At 32.0% G+C, this 20,861-nt stretch overlaps 1 protein-coding gene and 1 long non-coding RNA gene across 6 annotated transcripts in view; one reads left to right on the top strand and one right to left on the bottom strand.

Moving 5' to 3' along the window:
* Positions 1-141: 141 nt before the first annotated feature.
* On the bottom strand, positions 142-7,237 carry LOC141449076 (uncharacterized). The gene is made up of 4 exons (XR_012455330.1): positions 6,215-7,237; positions 1,536-1,919; positions 1,005-1,201; positions 142-365 (listed from the first exon to the last, which is right to left on the bottom strand). It is a non-coding gene; the product is annotated as an uncharacterized lncRNA (long non-coding RNA).
* Positions 7,238-11,355: 4,118 nt separating this feature from the next.
* The window catches only part of acj6 (abnormal chemosensory protein 6), an 83,140-nt gene continuing 73,634 nt past the window's right edge, over positions 11,356-20,861 (top strand). For 3 of the 5 annotated variants that reach the window (XM_074118126.1, XM_074118125.1, XM_074118124.1), the window contains exons 1-2: positions 11,356-11,776; positions 19,517-19,549. In XM_074118126.1, the coding sequence (XP_073974227.1) occupies positions 11,624-11,776; positions 19,517-19,549 (186 nt within the window). In that variant the 5' untranslated portion in view covers positions 11,356-11,623. Of the gene's footprint in view, positions 11,777-11,856; positions 12,288-19,516; positions 19,550-20,861 lie in introns of those variants that run through there. The other 2 variants (XM_074118129.1, XM_074118127.1) reach the window with 1 other exon arrangement.

Here is a 20,861-nt window from a genome sequence, read left to right as displayed (position 1 = left end):
ATCATATAAAAACCTTTAATGGATTTATATAAGAATTCTTTAATATTTCTAACATTTAAAAAGTTAAGTTGACTTAATATATATTACAAGACAAATTGCTTAAATAATTCAACACCACAGTTGCTATAAAAAACCACTTCCTCTAGTTTTATGAAAGAGATTTAATAACAATCACCAACTCTTCGTGCAATATACTGGCTTATCATCAAATCGAAATACTGATCCTGCTCTTCTTCTTGGACATCTACTTCTACTCATTCACCTATTCTTAAGATCCAACTATTTTGGGAACCAACTGAGTGATTTTAGTAGATAATATCTCTAAGATTTATTTTTTGTTGCAGCTGTTCGAACTCTTGGCCAACCTTAAAAGAATTAACAATTTTTTTTAAAATTAAAGCATATGTGAAATTTCAGTCAATCACCTTCATCATGACGCAATTAAAGAAAAAGAAGCTTTGGAAATGTTAAGAGTTGAACGTTAGCTTTTAACATAATAGAAAATTTTAGGGAATTACATGTGTCAACAAAACGTTCCAATTACTACCTAAGCATCCAATTCTTGTAATCTTAATGCTCCAATTTTCCTCGAGAAACCTCGAGAATGTAGAATACCCACTGTTCCTTTAACTTTATTCCTCATCCATTAAGAAAACTCGTTCCACAAATGTCATTTCTGTACAGAAACTTACTCCAATCTTTTAATAAAATCCCTTTGCCGCAATACCTGGGGAATCCCTTTCAAAGGTTGAAGATACGTGGAAAATGGCTAACTTTTAGCACAACCTACAGAAGTTCACAATAATAGAGTGTAACCATTGACTAATGACTACATTTTCAAAATCAACAATCTTATATTGTAAGCATCTTCCTTACTTTACTGTAACAGGTATTGTTTTAAGTAAAATATGTACAAAATTTAAGAACTAAAGAACAAAGAAGACTATCAGTTTTAGACTATTAACAAAAAAGAAATTTGGGCCCCACCCAAAAAAAATCTTAACCACATTTTGACTTTGTTTTCTCATTTTGTATACAACATTTTGTAGGCATGTTGCTCAGCTACCGATCCTAATTTCATAAATTTCTTGAATATTAATACTCGCATTCATAGAATATCTCATTAATCTTGGCGAACTTAAAGATGTATATTGACGAAGCGAAGCAAATATGTTTCTAGAGGGCAGTTGGAAATCACATCCTGCAAGGAATAAAATAAAATACCAATTAGAACTATAAAATTCCTTTTGGAATTAGTTTAGTTTAGTTAATAACCATTGCTGAATACAAAACTTATAATAATAATGGTTGTTGATGAAATTGAAAAAAGTATAGAAATACCTAAGACTTGTCAGCAGGCACAAAATGGAGAACAGGAAATTTGCATAATAAAATAATTTTAACAAATACTCACGTTCTCAAATAAAAACCAAATTTACGCTAGTGGCTGTCTAACATAAAAAGGACACTAGTTTTTGCTAGTAATACCCTTTCTATGTTAGATATAAGATGTAGTAATATAAAACGAAACTTACCTCTTTTTAGTGTTGTTTGTAACTGGAACTAAAACAGAATTATAGGGGTGTAAAATTTTCTTTTAACATCTCTGTCTCAGTCTTCTTGTAGAAGACATTAAGGAGGACATGAAGTTGGTGTTCTGGAGAGCAATGTAAAGAGATGAGGAGGTAAAGAATATCATGCCGACTCTGTCTCTGCAAAACACACATACGCACAGCTGAGTTTGTATAAATGATGCACTAGTAGGTCGTATCGTTCGGTTTACCGCTTTACGAGGTCCCCGAGGACGTGGCTAATTCTTGGCGACCCCAGGCATCACGCCAACTTACTCCTCATCGCTGCTATCTACTTCGCTTCTTACACGCCCACGTATTCATAATAAACCTGCCATCCTCTGGACCCTACAAAAATTATATACTAATGTTTAACAAAGAAAAAAGAAAAGTTACTCTCGTAACTATTTTTAAATTAAATTAAGACAATTGACTGTAAAATAAATGCTTATTTACGGCAGAGGGAAACAATTTTTGCTATATATAATCATTCAGTAATCGGAGTATTCTATTTATTGATGAGAATTCAAGACAAAAAGAGTATCAAACAAAAGAAAAGTTGGTTTTGAGTAAAGCACATCCTGATCTTCCAAAATTGAATATATTTTCAGGCAAAGATTCTGCCGATTGATTTGTACAGTAAAAGACACTTGAAATAACCAAAGAGAAATTGCAAAAATACTATCGGTAAATAAATTAAATATTACAGAAAACAATAAATTGAGATCAGACCCTCAGAGATAAGGAAAGGTCTAGTGTTCAATTGGATGCGCCAGCCACTACAGCACGTTGCATTGATAACTCAAACACAACTTAAATATATATCGTACACTTTCCAACAGCTTTCAGAGCTTTTATTATAGTCTCACCAAAACAACAATTGGCAGATGAACATCAGCTACCTCAAGAAACATTAATCTATGGCAAAACAAACTCGACTTTCTAATATTCTGAAGGTTCAGTAACTCTCTAATTTTGTTCAAACTCCAAACATTTAGATTATATCCAATTCTTACCAACATTATACAGTTTGTCACCTGCATTACTCTGAAATGTAACCTAATGTTACAAGGAAGCCTATTGCAATCATTTCCCAAGAACTGTCCTAAAATGTAAGTACGAAAATTACAGAAAAGTCTAAAAGCCATTTTGGAAAAGTGAACAAATCTATTGAGAAAAGGGGTAGCTTTGGTTGAGGTATTTTTGGCATATTTGTCCCTCCTTAACAATATTTAACTTAATAGGATCATACATTACAGAAATAGCACGTTAGAGCTACCCTCCCCCTTTTTCAGCAACCTCATCGAATTTCCCACGAAAAATATACAAAAAAAACATCCCGGCGATTTTCCAAAGGCATTGTTTTTCATGTAAACACACACACACAGATAATTTACAATCAAAAAACTCAGATTTAGGGTCTTTTGAACCTGCATTTTTAATGAATTCTCGATGCAGAAAATTGAACCAAAACCCAATACTATCCTTTCCTAGTAAGTTAGCTAAAAGAAAATTACACAAAATTTAAATTAACTCATTATAAATCACACTGATCAATTTAAACGTTATTCAGCTCTATTGAAATTGATGTATAATTGATGATATTGAGTGCTTTTTCTAACGTAACAATACTAATGACAGATTACACACAAACCGTCATTAAGCGTCCAAGATGTATAATTATCGAGTAGAAGAGGAAAACGGAAACTCAATTCACAAACTATGTTTCAATTGAAGCGCTTTTTCACACTTATATGTTCGCTCTTCAAGATTTCATCATTATGTTGCGTAAGAAAAATACTAATTCTGATGTAATTGGTTAGGTTTGATGAGCAAATAAAGGGATCAAGGGCATAAGAAAATATTACATTCTTCACTAAATGTCAGTAAACAAAGACAAAGCCAAAACGTTTTCTTTTTTTAGTGGCAAGACTTTACATTATTCGATACTACTAAATGTTAAATGTTTTCTTACAATTGAAAGAACACTGTTAGGGTTACTGATCTCTTATAAATATGTGAAAAGCATTATTGGATTAGGAATTTACGAAAACAGTTCTTTCATTAGTCCATAAAACTAAGTAATTTTTAGCAAATTCACGAATTCCCTATTTGGATTTTCCAAGTTAGTTAAATTACTATTTTTTACGTACTTTTAGACATTGGCAACGAAAATTGCTTTTGCCAAGAAATTTTATATATAATTTTATTTAGGATTTAATAATAAGGTAGATTTTACTATAAAATAAAGATGTAATAGAGCGGCACTACATCAAAACCTAGCTGAGCTCTTGCCTGAACTGTTCCTAGAAAAATTGGTCTTGGAGCAGTCGGACGACAGAAACAGCCCTTGAAGTTTAGGAAAAATCGTCCAGGCAGGTGAAAGATCCAACTTATTAGATGTCGAAGGAAAAATTTATCGACCAAACAGACCATTAATCAGGAATTTCAGCAGCAATCAAAATGAAGAAGGAGAGCTGTCGATGTTTCAATAATTGGTTTTTAGTAAAATGATAACGTTATAGATTATTATGATAGTTTTTGATACGAGCAATAAAAAGTGATTCGTTGGCAAATTAATTTTATTTACTCATTAGCATTTAAGTTTTTCGACGATTTAATACATTTTATTGTATCACCATGTGATTCATCATGATCTTCAATCAGTCTTCATGATCATGATCATTTAAGGATGGAGAAAGGACTCAAAAAGTTCCAGAAAATGGCCACTACAAACCTCATTGTACAACTAAATCATTTTTTCCAGTTCCAGATCCAGTCAGAATACAAGTATGTATATATGGGATGTGGGTCCAGAAAATCCAGTTCTGCGGGGGAAGAGGTTAGGCTTACTAATTCACATAGTATTGATGAGACTAAATGAGCTGCTAAGTTTCGAATTAAAAAAAAAATTGGTTGCCAGGAAGTGTGAATTCCGTGCACATTATGATTTCTGCGGTCATCTCTAATAACAACAAATAAAACTTTCGCTTTTGTCAGAAATTCTTTTTACGGAAATTGATACTAAAGGAAGGTTTCAGGGCCACAAAACTCTACAAGTAAAGAAACTGTAATCATAAAGAGATGAAGATAAAAGAATTCTCACCAGAAATATCCATTTCGACTTCCCAAAAAAAATTATTTAGAACATTTTATAGAACTTACATAAAACTTCCGGAAAAAGGCGCCACGGTAGCCGAGCGGTTAGAGGCGAGACCTGCAAAGCTAATATGAATTGTGGTACTTGGTTCGATTCCCGGTCTTTAGGTCTTGGATTTTATTATTAATGGTTACTAAAAGAAATTTACAGTAAAGTATGTTTGCTAGTCGCCTCCGTCTACGACAACTAATTGGTAGTTGGACGTTAAGCCCTGCCTGAAAAAATAGGCATTAAAAAAAAAAAAACATAATTAATTGTACTTTTTTCTGAGGGGTGAACAGATTCAATCTAAAATGTTTTGTAAATTGTGTGGTTCTACTCTTGTGTACCGTTAAGAAGGGTAAATTTTATTGCTAAAATTCTGTGTTTGAAGGTAATATTACCAACTGGAAGTACATTCTTGCTCAATTGGATTGTTCGCTATTGGTAATTTTTATGAACATAGTACTCCAGATGTTTCTAGAAAGATGAATACAATAAAATTTGATACTTTACGTTTTAAAAAAAATCTTCTTCATGGACAAACGCCTAACCTGGAATCCACATACTAGACTCAAACGGAAAGAACTGAACAGACGATACAAACTTCTCTCTAGACTTCTCGACAAGCGTTCTAAACTCTCTCTACAGAATAAACGACTGATCTACACTATGATACTGAAACCTGCCTGGACTTACGGAATGGAACTTTGGGGCTCAGCCAAAGCTTCCAATATCTACAGAATCCAATCCTTCCAGTCAAAAACTCTCCGTAGAATCGCTAATGCTCCCTACTTTGTTTCCAATCATACCTTGCACCGAGATTTCCTTGTTCCCTATGTTTCAGAAGCTGAAAGATCACGTTACTCTCCCAATCCTCTAGTAGCGCAACTTACCACTCTACCAGGAAATCCTCCCAGATGGTTGAAGCGCAAGTGGCCACGCGATCTTCTAAATGAAGTAAGTGCCAGTGCACAATAGTGAACTGTACCATTTTGGGAGTTTCACCAATGGGTGAATTCTCCCCTCATGTATTCATGTATCTATGCCATTATCATGTTGTATCAGCTTCACTTGATGCAGAATTATACTGCAGTTGTGAAAATAAATAAATTAAAAAAAAAAAATCTGTTACTTTTTCTTCTAAAGACAAAAATACTTTTTAACCAACTTTTGGAGGGGAGTCACAGTAAGGTTAGATTTTAGTGTTTGAACAGATTTTCCAAATATGGCTAAAATATTCAAAGTTTGAGTCGAACGTAAGAGTTAAAATTTAGAGAATTGTGAGAGTGTTTAGACAGATTTTTCTTTATTGTTAATAAACAGAACATGTTTCTCTAAACTCCATCTTTCAACATAAACTACGATTCATGGATGACTAGTTAATAGTTTTCCCATTAAAACATTAAAAAAAAAAAGTATTACAAATGTAGCATGATTGATGGGACCAACACAATACTAGGATAAATGGATACGTTAACACTAGTGAAAGTGACATATGTACCTCTTACATACTCTTACTAGATCCAGTTGTAAATGTTCAGCAAGCATAACGTAAATAAGCAAACAAAAGGCACGCACCAAACATGTAACCTGCAATTTATTTCAGCTTAACTCGCCAACCAACATTTGGTCATTTGTGGGAACACAATCCACTAATTATTACGTGAACAAAATAAACAAATATTTCCATAGCTACCATACTTAGCCTAAGGTATTAAAAACTTGTCCATTTTAATTTTTCCGATGTTTCAATGTCAGTCACTGATATTGGGTACGCGTGCCACATTTTATATAAAATTCGATTACAAGCGGATGACCCCCTAAGGTGTTAATTTCTTAAGGAACAGAGGGCAGTAAGATTAATGTAGAATTAGGTGAAAAGTTCGTTGTCCATTCTTCTTGTAGCGAGAACGCAGAACCATGAAAACTATCTTAGTTCTTAGTGAGGGTTTTTTAGTCTGAAGGAAGATGTCACTGTGCGCTTTGAACGGAACAATTTGCGCTTAGACCAAAATCTTGTCAATCTCAGTTTTGTTGATTAAAATAAAAATTGAATTGAACCAATTGAATGCCACTTCTTGCACACCCGGGACCTCAAGATCAGAGAAAATAATAATTTTTAAAAACATCTGTCCGCAAGAAAATACATTCTCAATTTCTTTAAACATCCTTTTCAGTTTTAATATATTGTTCAGGACTGATTTAAAGCCAGTGACTAGAAAGCCACTAAAAAGTAATCTTGAATATTTTTAAAGTTAACCATTCCGAGCCATCTTGATCTTATCCAATGTTAACAGAGTTACCACTTTAAAATAATTTATGGAAGAAATGTGGATGGTCTACATCCATTTTCTGAGGACTTCAGCTTCTGACCAAAGTAAGAGCAACAAAACAAGAGAAGGCTGACGAAGATGTAAGTAGTAGGCCTATTACCATGCCCAAAAATAGAATTTTATCCAATTTTGCAACAACGTTACAATGTTTGCCATCAACTAGCACATTCATCGGACCTCTTGTCTGATTATCTGACTTAATTCTGCGAGCACCTCAACTTTTTTTCTCGCTGTAAAACTACTGCACAACTAATATTATTGAAATACTATCGAGTTTTTTGATAAACTCTTGACTGATTTGTTGGCAATTGAAATCAAAGGAAAGGAAAAAAAAAATTTTAAACTAAAGTGAGGATTTCCGTTTCACAGTATAAAAGTACGGTTTACTTTTTACAAGAGATTTGTACACATACAAAATAGAAGACTGCCAAATTCTTAGATAGTTAATAGTGATTAAAACCTCTTATTAATGCTATTTAATTATCATCTACTCCTTCGTTTCGTGCGAATAAACGAGGAGGCCCTTAGTTAATAAATAATAGATTTGTTAAGTATTTATGAGGGAACGTCCTACAGTACGAAAGGTGTTGATACGTTTATTTTTCCCCCTTTTTGTCCTTTGAAATTGCTCGAATATCGTAAATTTTAAAAAAATAGGCAAAGTAATCATCTTAGTTAATATTTAAAAAAAAAGAAGTGATATAAATGTTTGTTCTGATTTTCAAAGAGATATACTGTTATCAAAATTTGACTTGAACTAATTTTTGGATAATAAAATTAAAGAATTAAAAGTAGTAAATAAATTGAAATGCAAATAAAACGTGATTGAAACTTAGAATGCAAACTACGTTAAAACAATTTATGAATGAAAGTAGAATTAGTAAAACCAAATCAATGCATCTTTAAACCTTTTTGCTTTTGTTACTATGTCTGCCTTCAGGTTTTAGGCTGTGGTAACCGCAATACACTGCACCGTTATTGACACTCTTAGTACGAACGTTGAGTACGAAACTCCTCTATGGCGTATTTCCCAAAACGGTAAGGCATTTCTATATTCTATTTGGTCGGTTTATTTGGCCAAGGGAAATCCAAACATCATGAAATAAGGAGAATACATCTTCATATTCTGCAGTGAAGAAGTAAAGCCTAAATCAGCAAAAAACAAAAGATTGTTTATAAAAGAAGGATAATTTTACACTTTCAATTCTTTTAATTTGATAAACCTTTACACCAAAACATTTTACAGAATTTTATTAATGAGAATAAATTCATTCCAAATACAAATTTCAACAAAATGACCGCAAACTTAACCTAGAACCCAACTGGAGAACTAGAAACAAAACAAAAAAAATCTTTAGTTAAACTGCATTAACTTGAAGTTATCCAATTTTGGTTATCTGATCGCATTTTTCATGAATGTTATGGAACAATGTTTTCTGCAATGTTAAATTTTTCATCGAATTTCATGTGAAATTTTCCAGGAAAGTTGTTTCTTACGTCACAGACTTTCATGTTTATTGTGAATGTTCCAACTTTAAGGATATCGGATTGCGATTAATCTGTCTGAAATTTTTGGAAGCTATTCACAAAACAGAATAGTTACAGGACACGCCAGTAGAAACTGAAAACAGGTCTTCTTTTTTTTATACTTAATAGCGAATAAAACCAACTTTCTCTCATTTGTGGAAACTTGCCGATCTAATCCAGAACTGACAGTTCATAATAAGACCAACGTACATCGCTACTAACTAATGTACACCTCGTCAAACCATTAAATCAGTATATATCTAGTAAAAGTAGCCAATATCTGAGACCATTGTAGCCCGAAGCCACCTCAATTGAACCACTACGTACTATTTTCTCAACAGACCAACTTGATGAACAAGTTTGTAACCACATCTCTATATTGAGTCGAGTTCCTATTAACCTTATTCTTAGAAACTTTGTACTTATGTTCTAAACTGTTGTTAACTTAGATTGTGGATGTTTTTGAAAACTTTGCAAATATGTCCTCAACAGTTTTGACGTTAGAATGAATATGTTCATGGAAACTTGGTTGTTGTGCCTTCCAAAGAAGGAAAACTTCTGAAAATCAAATTTTCAATGTGGTTCTTGGGAATTAAAGAATTTCATATCAACTTGCTCTTTGATTTCGAAGCCATCCATGAAATTATTAAACATTAATAACGATAACGAAGTAGGATCAAGTTCTACACAGCTGGAATTGATTCCACTTGACTATAAATTCAAATTATTTTGAGATGAGAATTTTAATTTAAAACAACCTCTAATAACTACCTAGACCGCAGTAATAAATATGGAAGGTAGACGAACAGAAGTAAAGCATGGGAGAATGTAAACTAGTATAAGATCCTTTATTAACTATTAAGTACTATGACCCTAAGTCAGTTAAAAACTAAAAGGATAGTAAGGCATAAGATAAAGATAGTGAAACATTAATAAGATATTTATTGCTTTATTTTGATCGGCACTGCAAATAATTAGGACGGCAATCAGAAACGTTGGGACGGACCTAAGATCCAAATCAACAAACGAACAAATCGAAGTCGTTTGCCATTCCCGCAAAAACCTTAAAATTGATGCTTTTCTATAATGTACGTATACTAAATTGAAAGCTTCATCTTTTTGCACAAGGGAATCCACTTATCTATACTTTTGAAGGTATTCTAGCGTAAAAACAAAAAAAATTGCCTCGATTAGAACAAACCTTTAAGCTCAACTCGCTTGCATATATAGATTTTTTGTGTAAAAGTATTTGGGATACGGTACCCACAGTTAAATGTAACTTACAAACACACTCATTCCTCTATTACCCAGACATAATTGGATAGCCAAGATTTCTTAGCGCTAATGAAAATAACCATAATAATTAATGCGCTTGGAGGATAATGGTTCAACTGAAAGGAATAGATAAGCTAAGTCGAGTTCGAATAAAAATTAAAAGGCTCCTTTTTTCTAAAAAAAAAAAATGAATCCTTTACAGCTTCGGTAAGTTGGTGGACAGCGTGGTTGTTGTTGTGGAAGGATTGAGGCGCCAAGAACCTACTGACATCACTAACAGACACAATACACATCGAAATGCGGAGATTTTTGGATATATTTGACTCTTTGCAAAAAGTAAATCAATCGTCTATTATTTCCAGGCGGAGCTTAGCTTTGTGGACAGAGGCGGAAACACCAACTTTACTGTAAGTTTTTTTTTTTTTTTTAAATAAATATAAATATTTTTGCACGCTGGTCTCGACCTGGGGATCTCGCTAGTAATAGTCGGCGTTGGTAACTACTACACCCTAATGGATTTAATTTTATAGCCTAATCTAATCCACTGAACTTATATCAATTTTGACGACGAGGTAGAATAGAAAAAATAATAATACCTGACAACCAATAAAAAAATTTGATGGAACATATTTTTAAATGTTAATATTCTAAATTCTATTTTGATAATTAAAGTAATTAGATATTTGGTCGCTAAAATTGAATTAATCAAACTCTTTTTTGTTAATTAATTGAAGGGTAATTAATGTAATTGTATTCGAAAAAAGTATAAACTAATAAATAATTACTAAAAAAAAGCCATTAGAGGGGGCTGATGAGTTGGAAGGGATGAAGGGAATAAGGAGTTAATTAAAAAGGTTTCCAAACAAACAATAATGTTGTTTCCACAAATTAGTTGTTCCTATTGTAAAATTAGAATAAAACCAAAATTGTGAAGTAATTAAAAAGATTGGAGAGGTTACATTTGGAGCACATACTCTTGTCTCTCTCTCACACGTACATGTTTATAGTAAATATATATATTTCCCTTTCTGTCCTCTTATACACATTCAAAAAAACCCTCTCACCCTTTGCCAATTAAATTCCGATGAATTTTTGAAAAACCTTTCAACAGTTATATAACAATGCAGTTGTGTTGTGATTGGGTGAATGGATTGGCGGTGGGGTAGAATGGACCAACATTTTATTGGATGTCATTAACATTTTTTTTTAATTGGACGAAAAAAAAAAACGGTGGAAAAAAGATAGAAGATGAAAAGGTATACCATATGATATCTATTGTTTGTGTGAGGTGGTGGTGGTGGCTAACGTTCAGTGTCCACCCCGCTCGCGGGGCAAGTATTGTGGCGGGTAGATTATTGTACTGTGTGAAAGTTCTCCGTGATGGTGTGTATATGTGTAGTGGGTAGCTGAAGGGGCGAGCCAATTAAAACGCTCGCACTATTGGCAGAGGGGCGAACAAGATGGCGTCTTGTAAGCGACATGCGCGCTTCCTACGATTGTGTAACCGGGGGCGGCAGATAACACAGTCTGCCATGGACTAGCCACTACCCCGTACCAAATTATATCTCCACCACACACACACATATATATAGATAGATATTTTCTTAAGAAAAATAAAAACAAAACTAATTATTCAATGAACTTGTAGAATCTTTTAAATAAATCTTTTTATTAAAAAAAGAACATACATATATTTAAAAAAAAAAAATAGTCGAGTCTGTTTAGATATTTTTTTTTTTTGGTTTTGTTTTAAACATTAGGAAAATCAAAAAATTATGGATCTGATGATGTACAGTACGGACAAGATGATGCAGGGAAAATCCCCTTTGCCAATATCGGCCGGACCGGGTCCTTGCTTCCCAGGACGTTATTCACCAACCTACAGGACACCACCGGATCCTATGCGCCGTTGTATGACCAACCCAACCGTAAGTACCCAAATAACAGAAAAAAAAAATTATTGTATTTGATCAGTTTTTGAGGTTGCATGTTCACATCTTTTCTTTTCTTTAAACAAGAAGAAAGATTAAGAAATCTTAAAGGATAGGACGCATGTTTTACTTTTTTCTTCCAACCATCCAATAATTAACCATTTTCTTTCGTTTCGTACACAAAAATAACAAAACACCTGGATATTCCTCCAATAATCTTGATCCTAACTTACTTATACACCCAGGTTGAAACAGTACTCTCGTTACTAGCATAATAAATAAAATAATCAAACAAAACACAAATAGATAGATAACCTTAAAGTGATATAAACAAATTTAAATAAAAATAACGGTGATTGTGGACAGCTGGTCATTTTCTAGAGAAATAGTGAGTTTTCTATTGTCACCTGTACAAACCCATCCACATACAATCAATACATAGTCAACAATGACCCCCTATAAATCGAGTACTAAGTGCCTATCATGTTTCCACGCTAACTACAGTCTAGTAAGTAATTTATTATCTGCAAATATTTTATCTAATAAAATCAAAGGGAACCCACAAACAAGCTAGCTTAAATTAGAGCCATCATTTCATTCAGTATCAATTTTTATTTTACTATTGTAATTATTAATATAAAACTTGAATGTTTTTCGCTACAATGTATTTTTTTTTTTAATTCAGATTTTCCGTCTTTTCTTTTACGGTTTCCCAGTTAGACAACTCAACTCCCAGCTAGGAAGTAGATAAATTTAAAAAGGGAAAAGAAAACGCTTAAAGACAGGAATTTACTTTAAAAAGCACATATTAAGTGAGAGTAACAAAACGAACATTTTCAAATATACTTGACTAATTTTATTAAATATCATCAAATATTGTAAATAACTCTTTTTAAAAGAAATAAACATAAAAAAAAAAAAAAAAAAAAACTAATTCTGAAAACTTGTACATACTGAACAACAAACTTAAGTACGAACTTCATCAACAGAGAAAAAAAACATCAAATTCCTTTTCAAAACAGAAAATAAATATCAAAAAATTCTTTCTCCTTTAAAGAACCAAAAGAAAAAAAAAAAAATCTAAAATAAATAAAGGAACTTGGCAAACGGTTTTTCCAGCTGGGAGATCCATTAAATGCAAAACACCACTCATTAATATTACAAGAGTTTTCTTGAGTTTTCTCCGGTTTAAGGGCTGCTTATTTATTTTACTCCGGTCTTTTTTTCTTCTTCTTCTTATTTTTTCAAATCAGACTTTTCTATTAATCAAAAGAGAGCTGCAATGTTTGCAGCAAGGATGGTTTAAATTAAATTTCTCTATTTAAAAAAACTGATTAAATAAAATTTTGAAAATTAAAAATATTAATTAATTTTTTAGTAAAAGCATTAAATAAATATAAAGAAAAATTATTTTATAATTTACTTTACTTAAAAAGAAGAAAAAGGCCAAAATGACTATATTACAGCTAAAATTCACCAGATTTTAGTTTACTTTCAATTTTATCACCTTCCTTATTTTTTATTCTCTCTTATCAGTGTTATCACTAATATCTTGAACCTCTAATTTGATTTTATCTTTTGTTACCAAACTTATAGTTCCCTTAAATAAGGAAGACTCTAACAATAAGTTATTTTCGATTTATTTACATTAATGAAACTGTTCTGTTCAAAGTTGCGGAACAAATAATCTCTTCAACGGTTATTTTCTTTCCGTTTACTGACAGAAAATGTATACTCGTAGTTTACAAAACTGTAATAGTTTTCTTAATTTAAAGTGCTAATTTATCGCATGAAATATAATCGTTATTCCCAAAATGCGTTATACACTGAAGTCCCAAAACTTTCTTCGGTTCCGAACTGTTTAATGTAATTATTGGTTTCAAAAATTTAAGGTAGGAATATTGTTCATAGAACTCTGTTTTCTCATTTCATTTACTGCCATCATAAATACACCTTGATCTCTCTCACTTTCTACTTACAATAAAAAAGCAGCTTGTTTAATTAGAAAAGATTTTTGTTTTTATTACAAAAATCTTTTCAATTTGGTAACGTATTTTTAAAAGTGTCATAAACTAATTTTCTTAACTTTTATCCATTTTTGGAAAAGCTTATTTTTGAAACAAACAATAAATTTTATTTTCTAAAATGATTATTATTAGTACATCTCTTCGACTTTATTACAGATTGTTCTAATTACCATTCTAATGACTTATTCTAATTACTGATAATGATGAAACATTATTGCTTTAAAGGTGTTAGTGTTACTACATTAAATAAAAACTATAACAAGAAAAATATTTAATGCAGAAATTAATAGGTGAAGTTTGGTAATAATAAATGATTGCGAAACTGACTTACGAAAAGTAATTTTGTGAATCACACTTTAAATTAGCTAAAGAGAAAAAATTTATTGTAATGCGAAACATGCGAAAAAAAGTGCTACTTTTTTAAATTTTAATTTAATAAAATTAATATTTCTTTTAGAAATTAAGGGACACTTTTTTCGGTAGAAGCAACAAACATTCTTAATCTCAATGTTATAAAATTCTAATGAAAAAAGAACGAACCTAATTTTTAAGGAAGACGATATTATTTGTTAGTTTTTATCGCTTATGCTATAGTTCATTTGCTTCCATGTACTAGTTCCACCATTCAATGAACAAATTTAGACGTCTATCGAACATACAATTAGAGCTGCACGAACAATATTAATTGATCCTAAAAATATACCATTTCCTATTTTCCTCGTAGAAAAATTATTACTACTAATTAATGAGTAGCTTTGGTGTAGTTCCTTTCAACAGAATAAGTTATTCAATTCTTTAGCATTTGCACCAGTTTTTTTGACCAGTTTCAGGTCCTCTGACAGTGATAATTATTCTTAAATAATATAGTGATAAACACCTTTATTTTCAGTATTTTATCCAGAGTGTGTGCACCTTTTTTGTCAGTGATTTAATTGTCTTCTGCTTGTAACGTTTACAATCAGAGTCCAGCAAATTTATTGTTGTCAGATCTCTTAGAATTTCATCATTCACCTGATGACTTTCCCAATTCAACAATTCATCATATCTAGAAAATTATTCGTAAAAATTTCTTCTGTTTAGCATTTCTTTCTTTCTTCTTTAGTTCTGAATGGCTCCAGATTATCAACTATTTATTACTTTTCGGCAGAGACCGGTCGGGTAATCAGATTCAGACTGAGAATCCAACTTCCTTTCTTTTATCAACCATAACATTTCCTGATGAGAATGTTTCTATTTTGATAGAGCTCATTAAGGTGTATTTGGTTTGTATTAGTTTTTCGGTTAAAAAAAAAAAAAAATGAATAAATCAAGCGTGTTTGAAGAGACAGTGTTGGTCTGGAATTAAATTCTGTGATTGAAAATCACCAGTTTACTGAGAGATTGGTTGAAAATCAGAAGCTGATATTCTCGAATAAAAATTAAGGACCCAACCAAATGATTAAAAAACTCTTTATAGTTGATGAAGATTATTGAGTGATGGTAGTGTTCTATTCATGTGTGTCAATTATTTAGGATCGCAGATATTCTTCTTCTTCTTCTTCTTCTTCTTCTTCTAATGACACTTCTTTCACTGCGGCATTTCTTCACAATCCTCAATCTCCACAATCCTCGCGGATGTTTTCGAATACAAATTAAGCGGATCAAACTTATTTTTCATCTCTTGACTTCTAACTACCTATCAGTGGCGATTTTACGTTTTCTGGGAAATCTTTCATTATTGTAAGATATATATTTATAGGATATTCTTACTTAACATTTAACTATTTAGTTGATTTTACTTTAATTGTTTTAACCTTTCAAATATTCTACCTTTCACAGTTTATTGTTCCCTGAATAAGAGAAATCTATGGTGAACACAATCGACTTTCCTCTAGGTTCAAATATTATCTGAAATCTCCGAATTTTTTTGGAAAAAATATCTATTTCTTTCTTACTTTGCGAATTATGTCGAACTTATTTTAAAATTAATTGGACCCTTTCCCACCCTAACAACTGGCCAAACAAATATTTTCTTAAGAAAAATAAAAATAAAATAAACGTTATATTTAGTTCTACGAGTAGTTTATGTAATGTATTTCCATAGCTTAGAGAAAATCGAAAGGATCGATTTTTCGAAAAAAATCTCAAAAACTTGAGAATCCATTCAGTAAAGAGCTACTTCAGATAGAAGAATATTCTATAAACTCACTATTCACAATACTTTTAATATTCTTTAATGGTTGAGGCATTTAGACTATTGTAGGTCCCCCACGAAGTTATGAAGTATGAAGCATCTAGTGACTTTACTTCTTTCAGCGCTCTAGAGTGTACAAACACCCGCATAAATACATCCTCAAGAGGATCATTTTCCCAAAACCATTTGTTTTCGTAGTCAGATCACCTCAAAACGAATTTAAAAGCTGGTGAATATTCCATATCGAATATTTAGCATTATCGCGATACTTTTTCCTGTCTAGTAGTAGATTAAATTTATCTACAAAAAATTTTGAATACAATAAAAATCAATGAGTTATGTTCATTTATGCTGGCCAATCCTTAGAGTTCCTCTGTTTAAGAATTTAGTGTGAATAATTAAATTTCTAAGTCATTCTATTTTAATGAAAAAGAGCATAAATTAAATATTCTTACAAGCGACATTTCATTCAAAAAAGCTTCTTTGAACTTCTTTTCTTAATACAAGAATATTTGCTTTTATGAGTTTAGAATAATTAATGGAATATTGTAACAAAAAAATTTTATGAATATTTAATAAAGTAAATCATTGTTGCATTGGTTTTTTTATTGGCACCGTTGAAAATTTAAATTTAATTTAGTAATGAAATTGAAGCTACAGATTCTGTATGATGCTTTTTATTTGCCTTATCTTACGTAAGCAATTTGGAAATAATATTTGTTTTTTCAATTTATTTATTAAATGTAAAAATTTAAGAGGAAGGTGACTTTATTGCGTTATTTGGGATTTTTATTAATACTTGTACATGTTTAAGATCATTCATTAAACAGTTACTAACATCTTTAGAAATCTTTGCTTTTCCTTACACTTTTAGTTCGTGATTCTGGGCTTTCTTTGCGAGAAATCAATTCATAACCTCTTCGAATCTTTGAGAAAACTAATGATTGGACAAATTTGAATATTCTTTTTCATTATACTGTTAAGGACGAAAGAAAATTGTAGCCATCTCCAATTTAAATTCGATATTTAGCTTAGGTACCTAATCGGTCGTCCGGAAGTACCGCTTCACTAAAACAATTTTTCAGATTTTCAGTATTTTCTCGAAAACGATTTGATATATGTGAATCATAAATGTAATAAATCTGATTGGGAACTTCTGAGGTAAGGGGTAGTTAGAAGGTTTTCCTCTAACGTGCCGTTACATTTTTTTGTACGTCTTGCCACTTGTATAATATAAGTAAGAATCAATCTGGGATTGATTCTAAATTTAGTGTAAAGCGGCTCACCTCAAGCCCCCCTTTTTAACAATAAAGAGTTTCAATTTTTTAGATATCCTGCTCCATGATTTTAACTAAACTTTGTATTGTGATTAAAAACCCATAAAATGCACATCTTTTACATGAAAGATTTATCCATAAAATTGGGTTAAAGATATTTCCGAGAAAGGGGATAAATTCCTTCTAAAGAGATAAGAATATTTGTGAGTTCGAATTTGGGTGTGTATTAAGATGAGGAGAGGCTTATTGCAACTCTCATGGTTGCTCTCGACACGTTCAACTCCGAATGTTTGCTAATCGAAACCAGCTCTGCTTGCCTCATATCTAAAAACTGGCCATTTAAATTAACTATAACAAATTACAGACACATTGAAAATACAGTGAAATGAAGAATAGTCTAGAATGAAAATTAAACTACCTTCTCTGAGAGCATCTATTGCGTTGCTTTCTTCTTGACACTATTCTGGTCTCAATCGATCGCAGGTATTAGAAGCGTTTGCATCAAGCTAACCCGTCGTCCCATTCAGGTTGATACAACAATACACTTGATGGCTTCATTTAGTTTACTTTTACTATAGATACCAACACAACTATTTTTAATTCGATTCATCGTTTATTGCAAGGCCACATTGAAGAGTTCTGATAAAATTGGTCCCCACCTCACATTCTGCTCAGGAATCCTGCACTTTATTGATCAATGTCGTATTTTCTAATTTTCTAGTCAAAACATTTTAGACAGACATGAAAAATGACCAATCATGAAAGCGATTAGAAAGATACACCTTTTTTCTCCCATTTCTCCTCTAAATAGTGGATATTCGAACCCCTACTAACTTCAATGTGGTGCTTCACTTCTTACAAGTGTTGTCTTGTCCCACTGCTCGCTATTAAAGGTCTCTTGTTTTATGAGCCTATTTCCAGCCGCATTCTCGCTTATCTCATCTATATATTTTTCTTAGTCGTCTTTTCTTTTTTTTTTCTTTTTTAACACTACTTCATTCTTACGATACAAATCCACTGCAGTCACTGCTTCTCAATTGATACTGGAGATTTTTCTTGACATGTTCCAAAATGTCCCTTGTTTCAGAATTATTACCTTCCTTTTTTGTAGCATGCATTCGGTTGCTAGCATATAGTTTCTATTTCTGATGGTCCAAGTCTGTGCCCCATACATTTAATAGCTTGGAAGATTGCCTTGAATACATTTTCAACAGAAATTTTCTTCCCAACCTCAATGGTCCATTCGTTATCGAAATAATCAATTATACCAATCAACAGGATCATCCTTGCTCTGTACATACCCCACCACCGCATATAAATTGCATATCCCATCTTAGGAAGTTTTAGCGCTGGCATATATATTCCATTGTGGACCCTATAGTTTGAATAGATACAAATAAATAAATTTTTATGTACATGTGGTGAGCAAGTTGAATGTGTTGTTTGCGATTTCAAACTAAGATAGCGCCGGAATGAAGAAATAGTTTCGGGAAATAGGATAACCTCCTTGGGATTCAGTCTCCTTTCCTCTAATAATTTGTTTCGTTTTTAAATATACCGGAACTGTTTAAAAATGCAGTTAAATTTGAACAATTGCAACAGACAGGCAGCCTTTTGAAAGAAAAGGAGACGAAGAGAAAATAAAAAATAAAATAATAAGAAAGGAAAGTTGATCTTTTAGTATTTAACCATTTTATTTATCTGGATTCAGATAACAAGCACAGGGGTTAAAGAAGAATTTTATTGAGCTACGTAATATATATAGCCGGCTGGAGAGACGACAAGTGACATATACGAAACAGACTGTGTATCCAACTGAGTTAAAGGCACTTCTCTGGGGTTACAGGGTTATGTTCTGCTCTCACGGGGTTTTAACAAGATCAATACATACCTAACACTAAAGCTCCCCTCTATCCTTTCTCCATCACCAATCTCTCTCTTCGTCGACTCTTTCACAAAACACCTTCACCTTTTTATCGTTTGTAATGAAACAATAAAAATTACGATCATTTGCACACAGAAATACTTCCTTCCCCTACATAACTAGTTATCTGGCAATTCTATCTCATCACGACATCCTAGTAATAACCTCTCCTTCTGCCTTCAAGGTGATTTAATTAATAACTCTTGAACTTAATGCTAATTATAATTAAATACAAAGTAATGTTGGATTGTTATTAATATTACGAGTATTTACATGCACTTAAATGATCATTATTCCATTATTAGAAAGATATTTAGTAATGGTTCTTTGTTACAGTGGGATTCGTGGACACAAGAACAAATGAAGAAGGTATGTAAATCATAGTTCATTGCAGACATAATATTTTATATTTAAGTAATAAATTTTTGAGAAGCTTTTAATTTTTAAAAAATTCAGATTTTTAATAACTAGAAAATCTTTTCTTTTGTGACCAGAATTAATTTACTTGTATTAAATCTAACATTTATCCTACATTATAGTAAAATTTCTGAATTACCTCATTTGTTTAAGTTACTCATATCTTATAAGTTGATCTGAGATTATTTCCTTTACGCTGCCATGCCTCCTTCTTAAGAAGGCATGTACTTCTCTTCGCCAACTTCTCTCCGCTTCCACATCGGGTTCTAAAACAATTTTGAAGACTGTCACGCGGCATTCTCACGGCGAGATCTCATGACTTCTTTTCTCCGATTTACTAAATTTCTATTCGCTAAGTAAGTATACTTTCTCCTCTCCCACTCACTAACATCTTTAGGCTTGAATGCCCAAAAGAATTACTGGTTTTATATAAAAGAACCTTAGCAAACCAATTGGATTTTCCTTTGATTAAGGATGTTAATCCGAAACCGGTAAGAAACTGAAAAACCATTCGTTCTACGACGGATATAATCAACGATAATAATCTATGATTAAACGCCTGAAAAAGGGTTGCTTCAAGTCGTATCATTATACTCTTTTCAAGGACATCAAGAGTGTTCAGTCTCAACTTTCAGACAACTAATAGACTTAAACTTATCTCTACAAGAGTTAGGATTATAAGAACTACATCTACCTCCAAACGTTTAGGCCATTGCCGTGATATTACTTTGACTTAACAGCTTTAACAAGTTTTCCGTGTTAATACGAATTCATTCGCATAGTTATTTATTTATTATTGCCATCAAGAGCCAAGCATTTCTCTTTCTGCCCATTTCAAGCAAGAACACTTCCGTTGCAGAGGACACTAAAATGTTGTAGAATTGGACCTGGCTGTAAATTGCAATTCTTAAGATCTTGTTTTGAAACACCTGAATTTTTGAATTCAGCGTAATTACCCTAAAAATAAGGGTAAAATTCTTTCATTGACAAATGTTATCAGAAGCTAATAAAATGTTGTGAATGCACAATGCTAATTGATCTAATTTTTTCAGTGTTAAACAAATGAATAATTTCAGATAAAAGTTTTCCCAATAAGAGACTAGGTTTTCAAAACCACCAGAACAAATAAGAAAATAAAGGGGAGAGCTTTAACTAAGAAACTCCGCATTCCATAGTGGCCTATGGAATCACTGCCACCGCGTTCAACTTTTAACCATCACTTAAGAACATTTACTACTATTCTTCTTTAAAATAAAAATTAATG

Source organism: Rhodnius prolixus, unplaced genomic scaffold, assembly GCF_049639745.1.
Source record: "Rhodnius prolixus isolate KJV_2025 unplaced genomic scaffold, Rpr scaffold_2, whole genome shotgun sequence".
In the NCBI taxonomy this organism is placed as follows: domain Eukaryota; kingdom Metazoa; phylum Arthropoda; class Insecta; order Hemiptera; family Reduviidae; genus Rhodnius; species Rhodnius prolixus.
This window is presented reverse-complemented; position numbering and strand designations above follow the sequence as displayed.